Raw genomic sequence first — 19,916 nt, forward strand, 5'->3', positions numbered from 1 at the left:
AGGCGTGAGCGATGTGGTGGAGATTGAGTGACACGGAGAGGCGGTGACGGGTCTTCTGATGAAGCGACATTTGAGCACGCAACAAGGAAGTGAGGAAGCAAAGCATGTGATCACCGGGAGGAAGACTGGTCTGGGCGAGGCCCCAAGGTGGAAGCATATTTGGGTTTTTGAAAGGAAAGCATAGCAGCCAGTGCAGCTGCACGGGAGGGGTCCGGGCACGGGAGGGGTCCGGGCACAGGAGGGGTCCGGGCACTTAAGCTCAGTGAGGCAGCAGGCTGGACCAGGAGGGCACTGGCCGTCGTGAGGACCCAGCTTTCATTCTGAGCGGGACGGGAGGGCCCTGGGGCACAGGATCAGTAGGCCCGCCGGGTCTTCACTGTTGGCGAATCAGTAAGGAAGCTCTTGGAATTATGTGCAGGCCTGTGGAAAGCTGTGAAGTCTGAGAGGGAGAGATGACAAAAGACAGAATGATTCAAAGCTTTTTGGCCTGAAGGACTGGAAGATGTGGTTGCCGTTTGCCGTGAAGGACAAGGCTGGGGTGGGGGACAGGAGTTTGGGGGCAAAATTAGGGCGCTGGTTTTGGACACGTTGGCTTAAGGTGCCGGAGCAGACGTCCAAGTGGCACAGATGGAGACACAAGTCTGGAGTTCAAGGGCCAGATCTATGTGGAGGCAGACATGTGGGTGTGAACAGCATATATATATATGGTAACTAACACTGTCAATATCTGAACGTAGGTACAGTTAACGGTACATTGTAAACCCCTTCCCAACAGACACAGGGAAGACTTTGAAGTCTGGTTTCTTAGGAAGAACGTTTTAATGGATACAATAAATCTGTTATTCATTTCCTTAATTGTATAAGTAGCAATGTTTTATGCAGGTTAAAATTAGAAATAGTCTATTTTTTTTAAGTTCGTTTATTTTGAGAGAGACAGAGACAGCGTGAGTGGGGGGAGGGGGGCAGAGAGAGGAGAGAGAGAATCCCAAGCAGGTTCCGCACCATCAGTGCACAGCCCAATATGGGGCTCAAACTCATGAAACCGTGGGATGGTGACCTGAGCTGCAACTGAGAGTTGGACGCTTAACCGACTGAGCCACCCGAGTGCCCCAGAAATAGTTTTGTTAGTTTAAAAAGAATGGCTTTGTTAATAACTTTCTAATTACTTATAATGCAGAAAATTAGTTTGGGTCCACAATGATGCAGAAATCATATTTTGCTTTATGATTTTTTGTTTTTATGTAAAAGCCCAAGATCAGGAAGTCTCTGAGTGATGAAAGAATTTCCAAATTGAATTTTAAATCTCCAGGAAAAGGCCTAACCTTTTTTTTACCTCAAAACGGTGAGTAGTTTCCTTATTGAACTCTAATGTTTGCAAACTGTCACTCGTAAATGATATAAAGTTGATAAAAACATACAAGCGTCTTTTTAGAATGTAATTAGGCTGCCAGGGCCACTTCCAATCCTGACACCCGCTTAACAAAGTTTACTTTCACGGCCTGATCTTGCTGAGTTTTTTCTGTTTGCCTTTGTATTTTTTTCCAGTGTGACTGAGATGTGATTTACGATGCTGCCAAAATTTCAGGTATACGGTGTAACGATTTGACATACATATATTGGGAAATGATCGCCAAAGTACGTTTTGTTAACATCCGTCACCTCGTGTGGATAACTGATAAAAAGAAAAAAAATTTTTTTTTCCTTGTGATGAGAATTCTTGGGATCTACTCTCTTAACAGTTTTCTTCTGTATCGTATGGCAGAGCTGACTATAGTTGTCATGATGTATATCACATCTTAGTACTTACCTTTCAACCGGAAGTTGACCTCCTTTTGACCACCTTCATCCAGTCCTTCTTACCCCCATCCCCAGCCTCTGGTAGCCACAAGTCTGGTCTCTTTTTCGATGAGTTTTTTGTTTTGTTTTTAATTCTACGGGTAAGTAGGAGCATACAGCATTTGTCTTTCTCTCTGGCTGGCTTATTTCACTGAGCATAATGCCCTCGAGGCCCATCCAGGTTGTTACAAATGGCGGGGTTTCCTCCTTTTTAACGAATGAATAAAATTCCGTTGTGTCTATTACCACAGCTCCTTTATCCGTTTTCCCACTGGACACTTCAGTTGTTCCCATGTCTTGGCTATTGCGAATGAGGCCACAGTGAGCGTGAGGGCGCAGACATCTCTTCCACATAGTGTCTTCCTTTGGCTATATTCCCAGGAGCGGAATTGAGGAGTTATGTGGTACTTCTGTTTTGAATTTTATGAGGAACCTCCGTATGGTTTTCCCCAGTGATTGTACCAATTTACATTCCCTCCAACAGTGTACGAGGGTTCCGCTCTCTCCCCGTCCTCGCCAGCATGTGTTACCTCTGGTCTCTTCGATGCTAGCCATTCTAACAGGTGTGAGGTGACTTCTCACTGTGGTTTTGACTTGCATTTCCCTGATGATGAGTAATGTTGGGCCTTTTTTCATGTACCTGTTGGCCACTCCTACATCTTCTTTGGAAATATGTCTATTCAGATGCTTTGTCTATTTTTTTTTTTTTCTGTTGAGTTGTAGGAGTTCTTTATATATTTTGGATTCGAAGCCCTTATAAGATATATGGTTTGCAAGTATTTTTTTTTCCTATTGCATAGGTTGCCTTTTCATTTTGTGCATTAGCTGAGTTTGATGTCATCCTAGTGGTCTATTTCTCATTATGTTGCCTGTACTTTAGGCATCATATCCAAGAAGTCCTTGCCAAGACCCATGTCAAGGAACTTTTTTCCCTGTGTTTTCTTCTGGCACTTTTATGGTTTCTAATCTTATATTTAAATTTTTAAATAATTTTTAAAAATTTAGTTTATGGGGCACCTGGGTGGCTCAGTCAGTTGGGCATCCGACTTCGGCTCAGGTCATGATCTCGCGGTCTGTGAGTTCGAGCCCCGCATCGGGCTCTGGGCTGACAGCTCAGAGCCTGGAGCCTGTTTTGGATTCTGTGTCTCCCTCTCTCTCTGACCCTCCCCTGCTCATGCTCTGTCTCTGTCTCAAAAATAAATAAACGTTAAAAAAAAATTAAAAATTTAGTTTCATTCTTTGTATGTAAATATCCAATTTTCCCAGCACCACTTATTGAAGAGACTATCTTCTCTTCATTGAACATTCTTGGCTTCCTTGTCAAGTACTGACTCTACATACTTTTTTATTTCTGGGCCCTTGATTCTCTTCCATTGGTCTATGTGTCTGTTTATATGCCAGTACCATACTATTACGATTACTATACTGTATAGCATAGCTTCAAATCAGGAAGTATGATGCCTCCTGCTTAGTTTTTCTTTCTTGGGATTGCTTTGGCATCTCTTGTGGTTCCAAATACATTTTAGAGCTAATCATGGTCCGTGGGTTTGAGCCCCATGTCAGGCTCTGTGCTGACAGCTCGGAGCCTGAAGCCTGCTTCAGATTCTGTCTCCCTGTCTCTCTCTGCTCTCCCCCGCTCATGCTCTGTCTCTCAAAATAATAAACATTAAAAAATTTAAATTTTTTTCTACTGCTGTTAAAAATGCCATTGGAATCTTGGTAGGGATTGCATTGAATCTATAGATGACTTTTGGTAGTATTGACATCTTAACAGTATTAATTTTTCCAATCCATGAATGTGGGATACATTTCCATTTATCTTTGTCTTCAGTTTCCTTCACCAGTCTCAAAGTACTCAGAGATCTTTGACCTCTTGGCTAAATTTATTCCTAAGTATTTTATTGTTTTTGATGGTATTGTAAATGGGATCATTTTCTTTCTTTTCCTGACAATTCATTGTTAGTGTATAGCAACTCTATTGATTTTTGTATGTTAATTTTACATCCTGCTACTTTATTGGATTCATTGATGAGACCTATCAGTTTTTTGGTAGAGTATTTAGGATTTTCTATGTATAAAATCATATCATCTGTAAATAGAGACAATTTTACCTCTTCCTTTTGTATCATGATAGTTTAAAATTCTTTTTCTTGCCTAATTGCTCTGGCTAGTACCTTTCAGTATTATGTTGAATAAAAATGGTGAGAGTGGGCATCCTTCTCTTGTTCCTGATCTTAGAGGAAAAGTTTTCAATCTTTGACCCTTGATTATGACGTTAACTGATGGCTTGTAATATATGTTGAGGTTCATTCCTTCTGTATCTAATTGTTCAGAGTTTTTATCATGGGGGTGCATGGGTGGCTCAGTTAAGCGTCTGACTTCAGCTAAGGTCACGATCTCATGGTTCATGAGTTCAAAACCTGCGTTGGGCTCTGTGTTCACAGCTCAGAGCCTGGAGCCTGCTTCAGATTCCGTGTCTCCCCCTCTCTCTGTCCCTCCCCGCTTGTACTCTGTCTCTCTGCCTCTCTCTCAAAAGTAAATAACCATTAAGAGTTTTTATCATGAATGGATGTAGAATTTTGTCAAATGCTCTTTCTGTGCTTACTGAGATGGTCAGATAATTTTTTTTCTTTCATTCTATCAATGTGATGTATCACATTTTCATGTTTTTTTCATATGTTTTTCATATGTTGAACCATCCTTGCATCCCAGGGATAAATCCTAGCTGGCCATGGTGAATGATGCTTTTAATGCGCTGAATTCAGTGTGCTAGTATTTTATTGAATATTTTTGTGCTTATATTCATCAGGGATACAGACTTGTAATTTTCTGGTAGTGTCGTTTTCTGGCTTCAGCATCAGTTTAAGGCTGACTGTAAAATGAGCTTGGGGATGTTCCCTCCTCTTCAGTTTTTGGGAAGAGTTTGAGAAGGATTGGCATTAATTGTTTTTCAAATATTTGGCAAAGTTCAACAGTGAAGCTATCTGGTCCTGGGCTTTTCTTTGCTGGGAGATTTTTGGTTACTAATCAACCTTACTGGTAATTGGTCTGTTCAGATTTTCTATTTCTTCTTGAATTTGGTGTTGGTAGGTTGTATGTGCCTAAGAATTTCTCAATTTCTTCTAGTTTGTCCAATTTGTTGGTGTATAATTATTCATAGTAGCCTCTTATGATCCTTATATTTCTGTGGTATTGTAATGTTTGTTTTCATTTATAATTTTGTTGATTTGGTTCCTCTTTTTTCCTTGGTTAGTCTAGCTAAAGATTTGTCAATTTTATTTTTTCTAAGAACCAACTCTTAGTTTATTTGAATTATTTCTTGTTTTTTAATGTAGGTGTTTATTGCTATGAACTTCTTTCTTAGAACTCCTTTTGCCACATCCTGTAAGTTTTGGTATATTGTGTTTCTATTTTCATCTATCTCAAGATACTTTAAAATTTCCCCTTTGATTTTTTGATCCATCGGTTGTTCAGGAGAGTGTTAATTTCCATGTGTTTGTGAATTTCTAGTATTCCTCCTGTTACTGATTCCTAGTTTCATATCACTGTGATCAGAGAAGATACTGGGTATGATTTTAATCTTCTTGAATTTGCTAGGACTTGTTTTGTGGCCTAACGTATGGTCTATGCTAGAAAATGTTCCATGTGTGCTTAAGAAGAATGTTTATTCTGCTACTGTCAGAATGTTCTATAAATATCTGTTAGGTCCAATATGGTCTGTAGTGTTGATCAAATTTGCTGTCTGGATTATTGATTATCTGTCTGGATCATCTATCCACTGTTGAGAGTGGGGTATTAAAGTCTCCAACTATTTTTGTATTGCGTATTTCTTCTTTTTGCTCTGTTTTTGTTTTATTTAGGTGCTCTGAAGTTGGGAGTGTAAATACAATTATTATGTCTTCTTGATGGATTGACAACTTTATCATTATATAATGACCTTCCCTGTCCCTTTTTACCATTTTTATTTTAATTTTTTAAAGTTTATTTTTTTATTTTGAGAGAGAGAGGGAGAGAAACAGTGCAAGCAGGGGAAGGGCAAACAAAGAAAGGGAGACGGTCAATCTCAAGCAGGCTCCGCACTGTCCGCGCAGAGCCTGACTTGGAGCTCAAACTCACCAACCATGAGATCATGACCTGAGCTGAAATCAGGAGTTGGACACTTAACCAACTGAACTATCCAGGCACTCATCTTGTTACCATTTTAACATTTTTTTTTTAACGTTTTTATTTATTTTTGAGACAGAGAGAGACAGAGCATGAACGGGGGAGGGGCAGAGAGAGAGGGAGACACAGAATTGGAAGCAGGCTCCAGGCTCTGAGCCATCAGCCCAGAGCCCGATGCGGGGCTCGAACTCATGGACCGTGAGATCGTGACCTGAGCCGAAGTCGGATGCTTAACCGACTGAGCCACCCAGGCGCCCCACCATTTTTATATTTGAGTCTGTTACCTGTCTTTTTGGTGGTGTTGTTACCATTTGCTTGAACTATCTTTTCTACGCCTTCACTCTCAGTCTGTGTGTGTGTCTTTAAGGGTAAAGTGAGTTCTTACAGGCAACTTATCGTTGGATTGTGTCTTTTTATCCATTTAGCTATTCTGTGCTTTTGATTGGAGAATTTAATCTATTTACCCTTAATTATTGATAGGTAAGGACTTCCTGCTCTTTTGCTAATTGTTTTCTGATTGTTTCAAAGAACTGCTGTTCCTTGTTTTTTATCCTGCTGTGCCTTTTTCATGTTTTTATGTCTTTGGTATTAGTACACTCTTAAAAAAATTTTTTTTAATGTTCATTTTTTTTGAGAGACAGAGTGCGAGCAGGGGAGGGGCAGAAAGAGAGGGAGACACAGAATCTAAAGCAGGCTCCAGGATCCGAGTTGTCAGCACAGAGCCTGATGCGGGGCTCGAACTCATGAACCAGGAGCTCATGACGTGACCCAAATTCAGATGCTTAAACAACTGGCCACCCACGCGCCTCCCAGTATGCTCTTTTTAAAATCACATTCTTCTGTGTTATTACTATGGATTTCCCCCTTGTGGTTACCATAAGGCTCACATAAAATGTCTTTAAATTATAACACCCTATTTTAAACTGATCACTTCATTAGAGTTCCTAAACTTTACACTTTTACTTCTTCTCCCCCTCACATTTTAAGTTACTGATGTGACTTACCATTTACATATTTTTAATATTGTGTAACTAATAACATGTTATTGTAATTATGGTTATTTTTATTATGTTTTTAAACTTTTGAGCTAGAGTTTCAGTGAATTATGCACCATCATTACCATATTACAGAATCGAAGTGTTCACCATTAGCAGTGGGTTTAACACCACCTTCTTGTTTTTATGATGTAAATTAGTGTCATTGAATTTCCACTCAAAGCACTCTCCTTAGCATTTTTTAAAAAAAGTTTACATCCAAATTAGCATCTAGTGCAACGATGATTTCAGGAGTAGATTCCGTGATGCCCCTTAGCCATTTAGCCCATCCCCCCTCCGACACCCCCTCCAGTAACCCTCAGATTGTTCTCCATATTTATGAGTCTCTTCTGTTTTGTCCCCCTCCCTGTTTTTATATTATTTTTGTTGCCCTTCCCTTAGGTTCATCTGTTTTGTCTCCTAGAGTCCTCATATGAGTGAAGTCATAGGATTTTTGTCTTTCTCTAATTTCACTTAGCATGATACCCTCCAGTTTCATCCACATAGTGTAGCAAATGGCAAGATTTCATTCTTTTTGGCTGCCGAGTAATACTCCATTGTACATGTATACCAAATCTTCTTTATCCATTCAACCATCGATGGACATTTGGGCTCTTTCCATACTTTGGTTATTGTCAATAGTGCTGCTATAAACATTGGGGTTTATGTGCCCTTTGCATCAGCATTTTCATATCCTTTGGGCAAATAACTGGTAGTGCACTTGCTGGGTCATAGGGTAGTTCTATTTTTAGTTTTTTGAGGAACATCCATGCTGTTTTCCAGAGTGGCTGCATCAGCTTGCGTTCCCATCCTTAGCGTTTCCTATAAGGCAGGCTTAGTGGTGAACTCCCTCAGCTTTTGTTTGCCCAGAAAAGTCTGTCCCTCTCCTTCATTTCTGAAGGACAACTCTGCTGGGTAGAATTCTTGGCTGACTATTTTTTGTTTCCGTATTTGAATAGTTCATTCCATTTCCTCGTGACCTGAAAAGTTTCTGTTGAAAAATCAGCCACTTGTCATACAGGGGATCCCTTATCTGTAACTTCACCCTTGCTCTCAAAATTCTTTGACTTCTGATGATTATAGTGTACATCAGAGTAGCCCCATGGGGGCTAAACCTATTTGGAGTCTTTGGTCCTTTTCTCTCCTTAGGTTTGGGAAGTTTCCAGCCATTATTTATTGCTTTAAATCCACTTTCTACCCCTTTCTCTTCTCTTCCTGGAATCCCCATAATGGAAATACTGTTTCTTTTGTGACCCATAAGTCCCATCATCTTTCTTCACCTCTTTTTCTGTTTGCTCTTCTAACTTCAAATGCCCTGTCTTCTGGGTCACTGATTTTTCTGCATGATCAAGTCTGCTTTCAAAGCCTACTATTAAAAAAATAGTAATAGGGACACTTTAGTGGCTCGGTCGGTTGAGTGTCCAACTTCGACTCAGGTCATGATTTCACAGTTCATGGGTTTAAGCCTCACATGAGACTTGCTGCTGTCAGCGTGGAGCCCGCTTCAGATCCTCTGTCTCCCTGTCTCTCTGCCCCTCCTCTGCTCACACTCTCTCTCAAAAATGAACATTAACAAATAGTAATAAAAAATAAAGCTCACTAATGAATTCTTCAGTTCAGTTGTAGTTTTCAGCTCTAGGATTTCTGGTTTTGTGTGTTTTGATGGCTTCTTTGTTGGACTTGTTTTGTTCTTTCACTGTTTTCTCAATTTTGTGTAGTTGTGCATTCTTTGTAGTTCACTGAACTTCTTCAAGAGGATCGTTCTGAATGCTTCAACAGTTCATGGATCTCCATTTCTTTAGGGTCAGCTATCAGAGCTTTATTAGATCTAATTAGCTCTACCGCCCTTTGGTGGTGTCTTATTTATCCGATTTTTCACGATCCTTGATTCCTTACTTTGGTATCTGTGCATTTGAGCAAGCGGTTTCCTCTTTCAGACTCCACAGGTTCGCGTTAGCAGACAGTGCCTCCCCCATCAGCTCGGTTTGGGCGTCGGGATGTGTCTGCTGGTACTTTCCGGGCAGGTGGGCTTGTTATCGGGTCTGTTTTATGGTAAGGCCAGTCCCCGAGCTCTGAGGTAGGCTGGGGGGAGGGTGAGTGAGAACTGACTGAGAACAGTTTTGGGCAGGACTGGTGGCGTGGTTCCCTGGCCAAGTGAGGCTATAGGATAGGCTTTCCGGTTGTCTGGGTGTTCTGCTCAGGCTTACCAGCTGGTTGGGATTGGGGAGTATACTCAGCTGTAGGCGGAGCTATGAATTAGCTTTCCTACCCTGGCGGGGAAACAGGACAGGGCCCAGGGCCTGCATGGCTTGTTGTTTGGGTACCTGAATCAGGCAAGCACGTACAGTGAATTCCCTGGCCAGGCAGGTTACTCGTTTTTCTCTGTAGACATGGAAAGTCCTAGGCTGTGCTGTCTGTTCAATTGCAGATCTGCTGGATGGGCTAAAGACTGGGTCCAGCAATGAGGTGGAGTGGGGGTGGGAGGAAGCAGTGTTATCAATTAGTTTCCTCGGTTGAGTGGAGAGGGAAAACTGCCCCAAGGCGGGCAAGGCTATTCTCTCGTGATCTTGGCTCAAGCCAACCCGTGCTCCCACGTTCCCTGGATTAGCTCTGCAGACTCCCTGCCCTGCTCAGAGTCTGCTCAAGTGTGGCTGGGCTACGCGGCTTTCCAGGTGTTCTGGCCAGGCTTTCTGGCTGCGCAGGGCTGGGAGCTTTACTCGGGCCCTGGGTGGGGCTGTGATCAGCTCCTCTGCTCAGGCAGAGCGGTGGAACCCTCCGTACGTGGCTCTGCCTGCCGTACTTTCTGCTTGAGTGTTGCTGGCCTGTGCCAGCAGGAAGGCAGGTGTCCTTGCCTTCCTGGTCAGATGGGGGCGGTTGCTGCAAGGGAGGCTCTGACTCCGCTCCCCTGCCTGGGCCGGGGGCCGACCAGGCTCCAGGGCTGGCGCAGCTCTTCATTTGAGAACATGAATCAGGCTGACCTGTACCCCACGGAGTTTCCCCGTCAGACTTCACCGTCGACTTGGTTCTGCAGGGGGGCAAAGACGCTGTCTGGGGACGACCACTCGGGTGTGTGGGTAGGGACTGTCTGCCAAGATCTCAGTGCTGTTTCAAGCCCCTCATCCTTCTGTCACAATCAAATCCTCCCGCCCCCGCCCCCTGCCGCCCCGATTCCCTAGCAATTCCATGGGGTGAGACTGGAGCAGGGGTCCCCAAGAAATGACCCACAGTGTTGGGGGAGTTGGATGCCTACCCTGGACTCTCTTTTCCCACTGGAGGAAGCACAGGCTCAGGGGAGGCCTCTCAGTTTGACGCTGTGCCAGCCTTCAGGGCGGGGGGCTGGGGGTGGAGTGTGGTCGACATGTAGCCATCCCTCTTACCCTTCCAGGGCTGTTTTGCTCTTTGTGGTGCAGGGGTGCTTCAGCTTCACCCCTGTATTTGAGGGTTCTCTCAGCAGAGTCTTGTCCATGAATAGTTGGTGGTTCTTCTTTTGGAAGGGGAGTGAAGTCGGGGAATGACCTATGTCACCATCTGGGTGACGTCACTTCTCTTGGAGTTGACTTTTATTTATTTTTAAATGTTTATTTGAGAGAGAACGAGCGAGCGGAGGAGGGGCGGAGAGAGAGGGAGACACAGAATCCGAAGCAGCTCCAGGCTCTGAGCTGTCAGCACAGAGCCCGATGGGGGCTCGAACTCGAGAACAGTGAGATCATGACCTGAGCCTCCCAGGCAGCCCTGGAGTGGCCTTTTAAAAGCAGGATCTTACCAAGTTGCATCAGTCTGCCGGGACGGTGGTTCCTCCACATGGGCCCTGCACGTCCACATCTCGAGCCTGATGCTGCTGACTACATCCTTCTCGGTTGAGTTCTCTCGCGCGAGTCTCATGCACTTTTTCTTAAACTGAAGTATAATTACCACAGTATTAGCTTCAGGTGTACAATATGATTCAATAATCGTATACATTACTCTGTGCTCATGAGGATGAGTGTACCCTTGAACCCACTTTTTAAACTTTCACCCATCCGCCCACTTGCCTTTCTGGCAACGACCAATTCTTTGTATTCAAGAGTTTGTCTCTTTTTTCCTTACTCATTTGTTTCTTAAATTCCACATGTGAGTAAAATCAAATTGTATTTGTCTCTCTGATTTTGCTTAACAGTCTACCCTCACAGTCATCCACGTTGTTGTAAATGGCAAGATCTCATTTTTTTACGGCCGAGTAATATTCCACTGCATGTATATATGTGTATAAATATGTGTATATACATACATACTTGTGTATAAACATTTATACGAACACAGCTTTATGCATTCACCTATGGATGGACATTTGGGTTGCTTTCCTATGTTGGCTATTGTAAATACTGCTGCGATAAACATAGTGTGTATGTTTTTTCAAAGTAGTGTTTTCATTTTCTTTGGATACATACCCAGTAGCGGAACTCCTGGATCATATGGTAATTTCAATGTTTTGAGAGACCTCCATCCTATTCTCCAGAGTGGCTGCACCAGTTGGCATTCCCATCACCAGGGTACAAGGGCTCCTTTTCCTCCACATCCCTGACAACACTTGTTTGTGTTTTTGACTTTAGCCATTCTGACAAGCGTAGGTGATATCTCCCTGTGGTTTGATTTCCATTTTGGATGATCAGTGATGTTCATCTTTTCTTTCTTTTTTTTTATTTAAATTTTTTTTAATGTTTATTTTTGAGAGAGAGAGAGAGAGAGACAGAGCGTGAGTTGGGGAGGAGGAGAGCGAGAGAGAGACACAGAATCCAAAGCAGGGTCCAGGCTCTGAGCTGTCGGCACAGAGCCCGACGCGGGGTTCGAACCCACTAACCGTGAGATCATGACCTGAGCCGGTCGGACACTTAACCGACTGACCCACCTAGGCTCCTGTCATCTTTTCATTTGTCTGTTGGCCATCTGTATAATGTCTTTGGAAAAATGTGTATGCAGGTCCTCTGCCTGTTTCTCAATAGGATTATTTGTTTCTGGTGTTGTTTATATATTTTGGATATTAGTCCCTTATCAGATATATCATTTCCAAACATCTTCCCCCATTTTGCAGATTGCCTTTTTGTCTTGTTGGTGGTTTCCTTCACAGTGCAAAGGCTTTATATTTTGGCATAGTCTCAGCCTATTTTTGCTTCCATTTCTCTTGCCTGAGGAGACACGTCTAGAAAAATGCTGCTAGGGCTGATGTCAGAGAAAATACTGCACATGTTTTCTTCTAGGAGTTTTCTGGTTAAGTCTTTAATCCATTTTATTTTTGTGTATAGTGTGAGATGGTTTTTAAAGATGCTCAAGTTAAAAACAATGAAACTCTGAATTGGTGCCTCATATTCCTTATATATTTTTTACATTAAAAGAATTAAATCCAAGTTAACATAGTGTAATAATAATTTCAGGAATAGAATTTAGTGATTCATCAATTACATATACCACCCAGTGCTCAGCCCAACAAGTGTCCTCCTTAATGCCCCTCACCCCTTTAGCCCTTTCCCCCACCTAACACCTCACCAGCAACCCTCAGTTTGTTTTCTGTATTTAATAAGAGTCTCTTATGGTTTGTCTCCCTGTTTTTATATTAATTTTGCTTCCCTTCCCTTATGTTCATCTGTTTTTTATCTTAAATTCCACACAAGTGAAATCGTATGATATTTGTCTTTCTCTAATTTTGCTTAGCATAATACCCTCTAGTTCCATCCATGTGGTTGTAGATGGCAAGATGTCATTCTTTATGATCGCTGAGTAACATTCCATTGTACATAGATACCAAATCTTCTTTATCCGTTCGTTAGTCGATGGACATTTGGGTTCTTTCCATACTTTGGCTATTGTCAATAGCGCTGCTATAAACATTGGGGTATATGTGCCTCTTTGAATCAGCATTTTCATATCCTTTTGGGCAAATACCTGATAGTGCAATTGCTGGGTCACAGGGTAGTTCTATTTTTAATTTTTTGAGGAACATCCATACTGTTTTCCAGAGTGGCTGCACCAGTTTGCATTCCCACCAGCAGTGCAAAAGAGATCCTCTTTCTCCACATCCTCACCAACATCTGTTGTTGCCTGAGTCGTTAATTTAAGTCATTCTGACAGGTGTGGGGTGGTATTTTGGTTTTTTTAATGTTTATTTATTTTGAGAGAGAGAGAGACAGAGTGTGAGCAGGGGAGGGGCAGAGAGACAGAATCAGAAACAGGCTCCAGGCTCTGAGCTGTCAGCACAGAGCTGGATGCCAGGCTTGAACTCACGGACCCCGATATCATAACCTGAGCTGAAGATGGATGCTTAACCGACTGAGACACCCAGGCATCCCTCTCATTGTGGTTTTGATTTGTATTTCCCTGATGATGAGTGATGTTGAGCATCTTTTCATGTGTCTGTTTGCCATCTGGATGTCCTCTTTGGAAAAGTGTCTGTTCATGTCTTTTGCCCATTTATTCACTGATTTGTTTTTTTTTTTGGGGGGGGGTGTTTAGTTTGATATAGTCTTTATAGATTTTGGATACTAACCCTTTATCTGATATGTCATTTGCAAATATCTTCTTCCATTTTGTTGGTTGCCTTTTACTTTTGCTGAGTGTTTCCTCTGCTGTGCAGAAGGTTTTTATCTTGATGAGGTCCCAATGGATCATTTTTGCTTTTGTTTCCCTTGCCTCTGGAGACCCATCAAGTAAGAAGTTGCTGCATTTGAGGTCAAAGAGGTTGTTGCCCATTTTATTTTGATGGCTTCCTGTCTTATGTTTAGGTCTTCTGTCCTTTTGATTTTTAGGTATGGTGCTGTCCAATTTTCCCAACCATTTGCTTGAAGAGAGTGGTCTTTTTTCCACTGGATATTCTTCCCTGCTTTGTCAAAGATTAGTTGGCCATTCCTCCTAATGTTCTCTCTTTTCCTGGTAAAATACTTCTAGCATTCTATCTGCTGCCTCCTCTTATCCAACTCCCAAGTGATTACTCGGCCCTGTTCACACTGGCTTCCAACTTAACCTCTCTCCTTTTGCTGGGGTAGTCCAATGCTACTGTACTCTTCCTATTAAAGAAGGGCCAAGTGTGTGTAGTTAAAAAAAAAAAAAAGTAAAGTATCATACAACCCCTTCAACATTAAAAGCAAAATCAAAGTGGGGCGCCTCAGTTGGTTGAGCATCTGGATTTTGGCTCAGGTCATGAACCCAGGGTTGTGGATTGAGCCCAATGTTGGGTTCTGTGCTGAGCGTGGAGCCTGCTTAAGATTCTCTTTCTCTCTAACATGAAAAAGAAGCAAAAACACAACAACAAAAAGCCCAACTAAATAGGAGGTCCCCTATTCAAAATAATTCTCAGAGAAAAATGAAATTACATTTCTGAAAATAATTAGAAAATTGAAATAATGTAAACATTCCCTAAGAGACATGGTCAAACTATAACCCAAGAAAATGTATAGTATTAATAGGTTTTCGCTATTAAGAAAACCTAAACATTCAGCCCAAAAGGGTAGAAGGGAGGAGTAATAAGATACAGGAGAGCATCAGGGGGTGCCTGGGTGGCTCAGCTGGTTGAGTGTCCAACTTCCGCTCAGGTCACCATCTCGAATTTCTTGGGTTCGAGCCCCATACTGGGCTGTGTGCTGATGGCTCGGAGCCTGGAGCCTGCTTGTGATTCTGTGTCTCCCTCTCTCTCCCTCTCTCTCTGCCCCTCCCCCACTCATGTTCTGTCTCAAAAATAAACATTAAAAAATAAATAAATAAATAAATAAAAATGAGAGCATCAAGGTGCCTGGGTGGCTCATTCAGTTAAGCAACCGACTCTTGTTTTCGGCTCAGGTCCTGGTCTCGCAGTTGGTGGGACTGAGCCCTGCGACAGACTTGGCACTGACAGCATGAAGCCTGCTTGGGACTCTTTCTCTTCCTATCTCTCTGCCCCTCCCCACTCTATGCTTTCTCTCTCTCTCTCAAAAATAAATAAACCTTAAAAAATGCAAGGAGAGCAGGAGGAAGGCATTACCAAAAAAATTCATAAGTTATACATAACAAAAATATTAAAATTACATGAAGAACCAGCTTTCGGAATGATCAGTTTTAGTGAGAAGACAGAGGTCTGTGATCCTAATGCAGAGTGAAAGTGAGAGAACACATAAAGTCTCAGAAGGAAAAAGTACCCACAGACAAGATTTTTTCAAGTATAGGAAAAAGTATGCCCTATACATCTCTAAGCTAATAAATCTGAGAAATTTGGGGGCGCCTGGGTGGCTCATTTGGTTAAGCATCTGACTTTGGCTCAGGTCACGATCTCATGGTCCGTGAGTTCGAGCCCTACGTGGGGCTCTGTGCTGACAGCTCAGAGCCTGGAGCCTGTTTCGGATTCTGTGTCTCCTCTCTCTGCTCCTCCCCCACTCATGCTCTGCCTCTTTCCTTCAAAATTAAAAATATTTTTTAAAAATTTAATAAATTTGAAAATTTTGAGTTATTTTCTAGGTTAGTAACAAAAATAGACTCAGGATATTACAGAAAACCTGAATGATCATGGGGAAAAAAACTGTCCAAAAATTACTCTCTTAAATTGAATTTTATGATCAAAAAATTTAAGAAAGTACCAATATAAGAATTATTCTTATATTCTTATTTTTAAAACTCCAAAGCATAAAAAACCCTTTCAATTCATTTAACAAAATCTGTATAACCCAAGACCTGAAAATCTAGTAAGAAAAAATGAAAGTAACAGATTCCTGTTTATCCCTTGGGAAAGAGTTGGGGGAGGTGTGCATGAAAACCAGCGGAGCGGGAAGGTCAGGGACTTGGTTATAATCTCTGAATTCCCAGAGCCTAAATGGTGCCATGTTGATGAAACCTAGACATTACTAATTCAAAAGTTCCTTTTAATCCACAGGCTCTTTCTTCTGCGTGATCCACTCTGTGGGTGATGCTCTACTGTGCTTCCATTTCATGCAGCCCCACGATTTGTTTGGTTGTGATTTTCCATGTCCTTTTCATAAACTGCTTTTGTTCGTATGCGGTTTTCCCGATTTCACTGCACTGTCTTTCCGTGTGAGCTTGTAGCTCCCAGAGTGTCCATCCAATGGCTATTGTAAACGTTCAGGTCAGTCTGGGGCTGGTACTGGAAGACCGTGATCCCGTGATGGTGTCACGTTTCCTAGATAGTTCCGTGTTCCTTGAAGCCTTGTGTTTCTGTCTTTGCATCTCAGGAATCAGTCACCCCCTAGTGTCTACTAAGAGTATTTTCCATCAGCCTTGCTAGGGGTTGAGGCTTTGTCAGACCACCTAAGGACACACCTGCTCCACCTTCCTTGGTCGCTCTTGTGGCAGAATTCATAAGGCCTCCTGTGTTCTCGTGATCCTGCAATGTACCAGGCCCAGTGCTGGCAGCCTCCCTTTTGCTTTTCCAAAGCCGGTGCTAACACGCAGGTTTGGGGACTTTCCCTGGCCCACGTTCTGTGAGTGCTCCCCAGCTCACTGTCACTACTGGCATGTGGGTGGCGTGTGTGGAGTGTGGGAGGTGGCGCCAATGACCTCGCTTTCTTCACGCATTTGTTCTTGGATGTTCCACACGAACGGCAGCATAGGTCTTTTGCATCTGGCTTCTTTCACTTACAGTTATTTTGGGATTCATTCACGTGGTAACGTTTATTTTGTTCCTTTGTATAGCTGAGTAGCGTCTCATTGTCTGAATAAACCACATTTTATCTGTTTACCAGTTGACGGACAGTTGGGCTAATGTGAAGAGTGAAAAGGACAAGGCTCGGAGGACATATTTTCACTTTTCTTGGATAGCTAGCTAGCAGTGGAATTGTGTCATATGCTAAGTATATGCTTAACGTTTACAATAAATTGGGGCGCCTGGGTGGCTCTGTCGCTTGCACGTCCAACTCTTGATTTCTGCTCAGGTCATAATGTCACTGTTGTGGGATAGAGCCCTGCCTCAGGCTCTGTGCTGGCGGCTTGGGACTCCCTCCCGCTCTATCCCTCCCCTGCTTGCTGTCTCTTAAAATAAATACACATTTAAAATAAATAGCCAGGCTGTTTTCCTAAATTGGCTGTGCCGTTCTCTATGCCACCAGCAATCTAGGAGGACCTTTCTCTATGTCCCCTCCAACACTTAGTGGTGTCTTTAAATTTTTTCATTGAATTGTGTCACTGAGGCCAAAGATAGGAGCTATTTTTGTCACCTGGATACAAGGCATTGTTTCATCTGGTAGGTTTTGCAGGTATTTTCTCCCAGTGTGTGGCCTCTTATTCCCTAATTATTTGCCTGTGGAAAAGCCACAGCCTATCACTGAGCGCTTACTTGTCCCAACGCGTCTGTGAGGAGGGTACCCCACGGTTCTGTTATTGCAGATGAGGGAGCTTGGGCACAACTAGTAAGGGGCAGAGCCGAGCCTGACTCTGACTGGTCTGGTCTCGTCCGTGCTCTGAACTGCTGTGCTCTGCTGCTGAAGTCAGAGGCCGTGCAAGCCCCTTGACGTGGTGCCGAGTCTGGACCCGGCTCAACAATCACAGTGAGTCGCTCTTCATCAGTTACCTCCACACCCAGCACTCCCCCACGCCTTGGCACGCCGCGGGTTACGCGGATGTTCGAGAACCTAGGAACTCACTTGGGAAGTGCAGATGAAGGCTTCCCTTGGTCTTTGTAAGACCTGGCTGTGGTATAAAGTCTCTTCCTGTCAGCGTCCCACTCCGTGCCCTCCACGTGGCTCTTGGGACGGGAGTGTGAATTGCTGACAGGCCCTACCTTTCCGTCATACCTGTCCCCACCTGCCTCACCCCTGCCCGCCCTCACACAGCACAGAAACCCAAGCTATAGACACAGTCTAAAAATACTTGCTGTCCTGAGAGATCCTGGAGTTTCCTGATATTGTAAAACTACCCAAAACCTGATCTTTCCAGAATCAACTATGAAACACATTCGAAAGCAGACATCTGTTGGCCCCACTGGATGGGAAGCAACTCCTATGAAGTCAGTCATTTTACCCACGTTCTTATTCAATTTGGAGTTAAAAATCCTTTATTTTCTCAGTGAAAAGTGCCTTTAAAGACAATGGATGCAAAAACAGAGGGTTTTTTTTTTCCCTGTGAAACATGGAGAATGCAAATTTTCCATAGTTTTAATTAAAAAAAATTTTTTTTCCCATAGTTTTAATTTTAGAAAACCAAAATACTTACACCATTTACAGAAAAATACCAGGAGACTCAAAATGTCGACGATCAAAGCTCTGGTCTACTGCCCCCCGCCTTGTTTCAGGTTGTCAGTAAAAATTTTATGGTTCCCTCCAAGGTTGTGGGGAGCACAGCATCACCCCATCGTCCAGGCCATGAGGACACTTAGCCCTTGTAGGAAGTGGAAGACCTGGAATTGTATTCGTGCCGATTTTTTCTATTTTTGTTTTTTGAGTTTTTGTTTTTTGTTTTTTTGAGAAAGTGAGCACGAGTTGGGGAAGGGCAGAGGGAGAGAGAGAGTCCTAAGCGGCCTCCGCTCAGTGCAGAGAGCCTTACTCAGAGCTCGATCCCACAACCGTGAGACCGTAACCTGAGCGCAAACCAAGAGTGGGCCGCTTAACCGCCTGAGCCACCCAGGTGCCCTTCATGCTGATTTCAGTTAAACTTTCTTCCAGAGAGAAAAGAGAAATCTAAGGACGAACAAAAGGAAAAACTCACCATCTGGATCACGAGTATGTATATCTTTTTTGTGAACATGCTTTTCCACGCACACAAACGTGTAGAAGCCCTCAAGGAGAAAGTCAGCAAAGACCGGCTACAGGACGCGGCCACGGCCCATCGGCGGAGGCTGGAAAACGAAGAGCTGGAAGCCAGGTGACCTGACCTACCAGAGCGCTTCAGCCCCCCTCCTGCAGGAGCCTCCCTTGCCTTGCCTTCCCGTCTTTACACGTGTGTGGCTTCCTGAGGGAGGCAGCTCTTCCCCTGGCACCGAGAACATGGGACGGCAGGGAAGGGTCCTGCTTGCGGCCATTGGCTCACTTGGGGGGTGAGGATGCCCGGGCCCCGAGGCTCCCACGGAGCGCAGAGGCCCACGGGGCTAGGCTGCCGGGTTCAGATCCCAACCCTACCCCTTGACACGTAGGTGGCCCCGGGCAGGGCCCGTCACCATGCCTCAGTTTCCCCATCTGTAAGTGGACGTGAACCCCCATAGGGCTGTGGTGAGGATTTAGTGAGCCGATGCTGTAAAGTGTCAAGAACAGTGCCTGGCACGTGGTGAGCAACCCCTACCTGTTGTTTGGCTACCTTTCTAGAACCACGGTCGAGAACTGTACAGTCATGTCTGTCCAGGGTGCTGAAGCCTGCTCTTTGCAAAGCATGCCTTGAGCCTGTTGGTAAAGAACCCAAGATTTTTAAAGGCCACTTACTAGCGGCTAAGTTGCTACAGAGGAAAGGGGTTCAGAAGTCTGTCTGGCTTTGTGAAAATGTCATTCCGGACTGTCCGGGTATGGCATCACTTTCTATTTCAGGCAAAGTGATGAGAGTTTACAGTTTTGCTTGCAAAAACTGTTGAAATCTAGGTGTGGCCTACTTTACACCAAATATAGCATAAAACAGGTTTTGAGATTGCAAAATAAAAAGTAAATGAGGCTACCTTCCTGGGTTTGCTTCTTGCCCTAGGCTGAATAGCTTGAGAGAGGAGGAGACCAAAAAACAAGACTCTGAGGTGGACATCGCTGTGATCAAGGAGCCGGTCGACGCCCCGTCCTCCAGTTTCACATCGAGCCCCCCTAAAGAGGACACCGTGGTGTCCCAATCCAGCAAGCCCGTCACAAGCAAGAAGAAGAGAAAGTAACAGTTACTGGGTTTGTAAACGAACCCCAAGAACGAGATGTAAAAGCTTAGAACTAAAGCTCTGTAACACGTTTCCTAATAAAATTGTGTTGTACCTCG

The 19,916-nt window shown here is 43.6% G+C and overlaps 1 protein-coding gene across 5 annotated transcripts in view; it reads left to right on the top strand.

Annotated features, from left to right (window-relative positions):
* Positions 1–19,916, top strand: part of LOC132689603 (radial spoke head 10 homolog B) — a 60,395-nt gene extending 40,479 nt beyond the window's left edge. For 4 of the 5 annotated variants that reach the window (XM_078439993.2, XM_078439992.2, XM_078439995.2 and 1 more), the window contains 4 exons: positions 1,249–1,342; positions 17,468–17,527; positions 18,641–18,839; positions 19,644–19,916. In XM_078439993.2, coding sequence (XP_078296119.1) covers positions 1,249–1,342; positions 17,468–17,527; positions 18,641–18,839; positions 19,644–19,818 — 528 coding nt within the window. In that variant the 3' untranslated portion in view covers positions 19,819–19,916. The remainder of the gene's footprint in view (positions 1–1,248; positions 1,343–17,467; positions 17,528–18,640; positions 18,840–19,643) is intronic. The other variant, XM_078439994.2, reaches the window with a different exon arrangement.

Source organism: Panthera onca, chromosome E3 (assembly GCF_046562875.1).
Source record: "Panthera onca isolate mPanOnc1 chromosome E3, mPanOnc1 haplotype 2, whole genome shotgun sequence".
NCBI lineage: Eukaryota > Metazoa > Chordata > Mammalia > Carnivora > Felidae > Panthera > Panthera onca.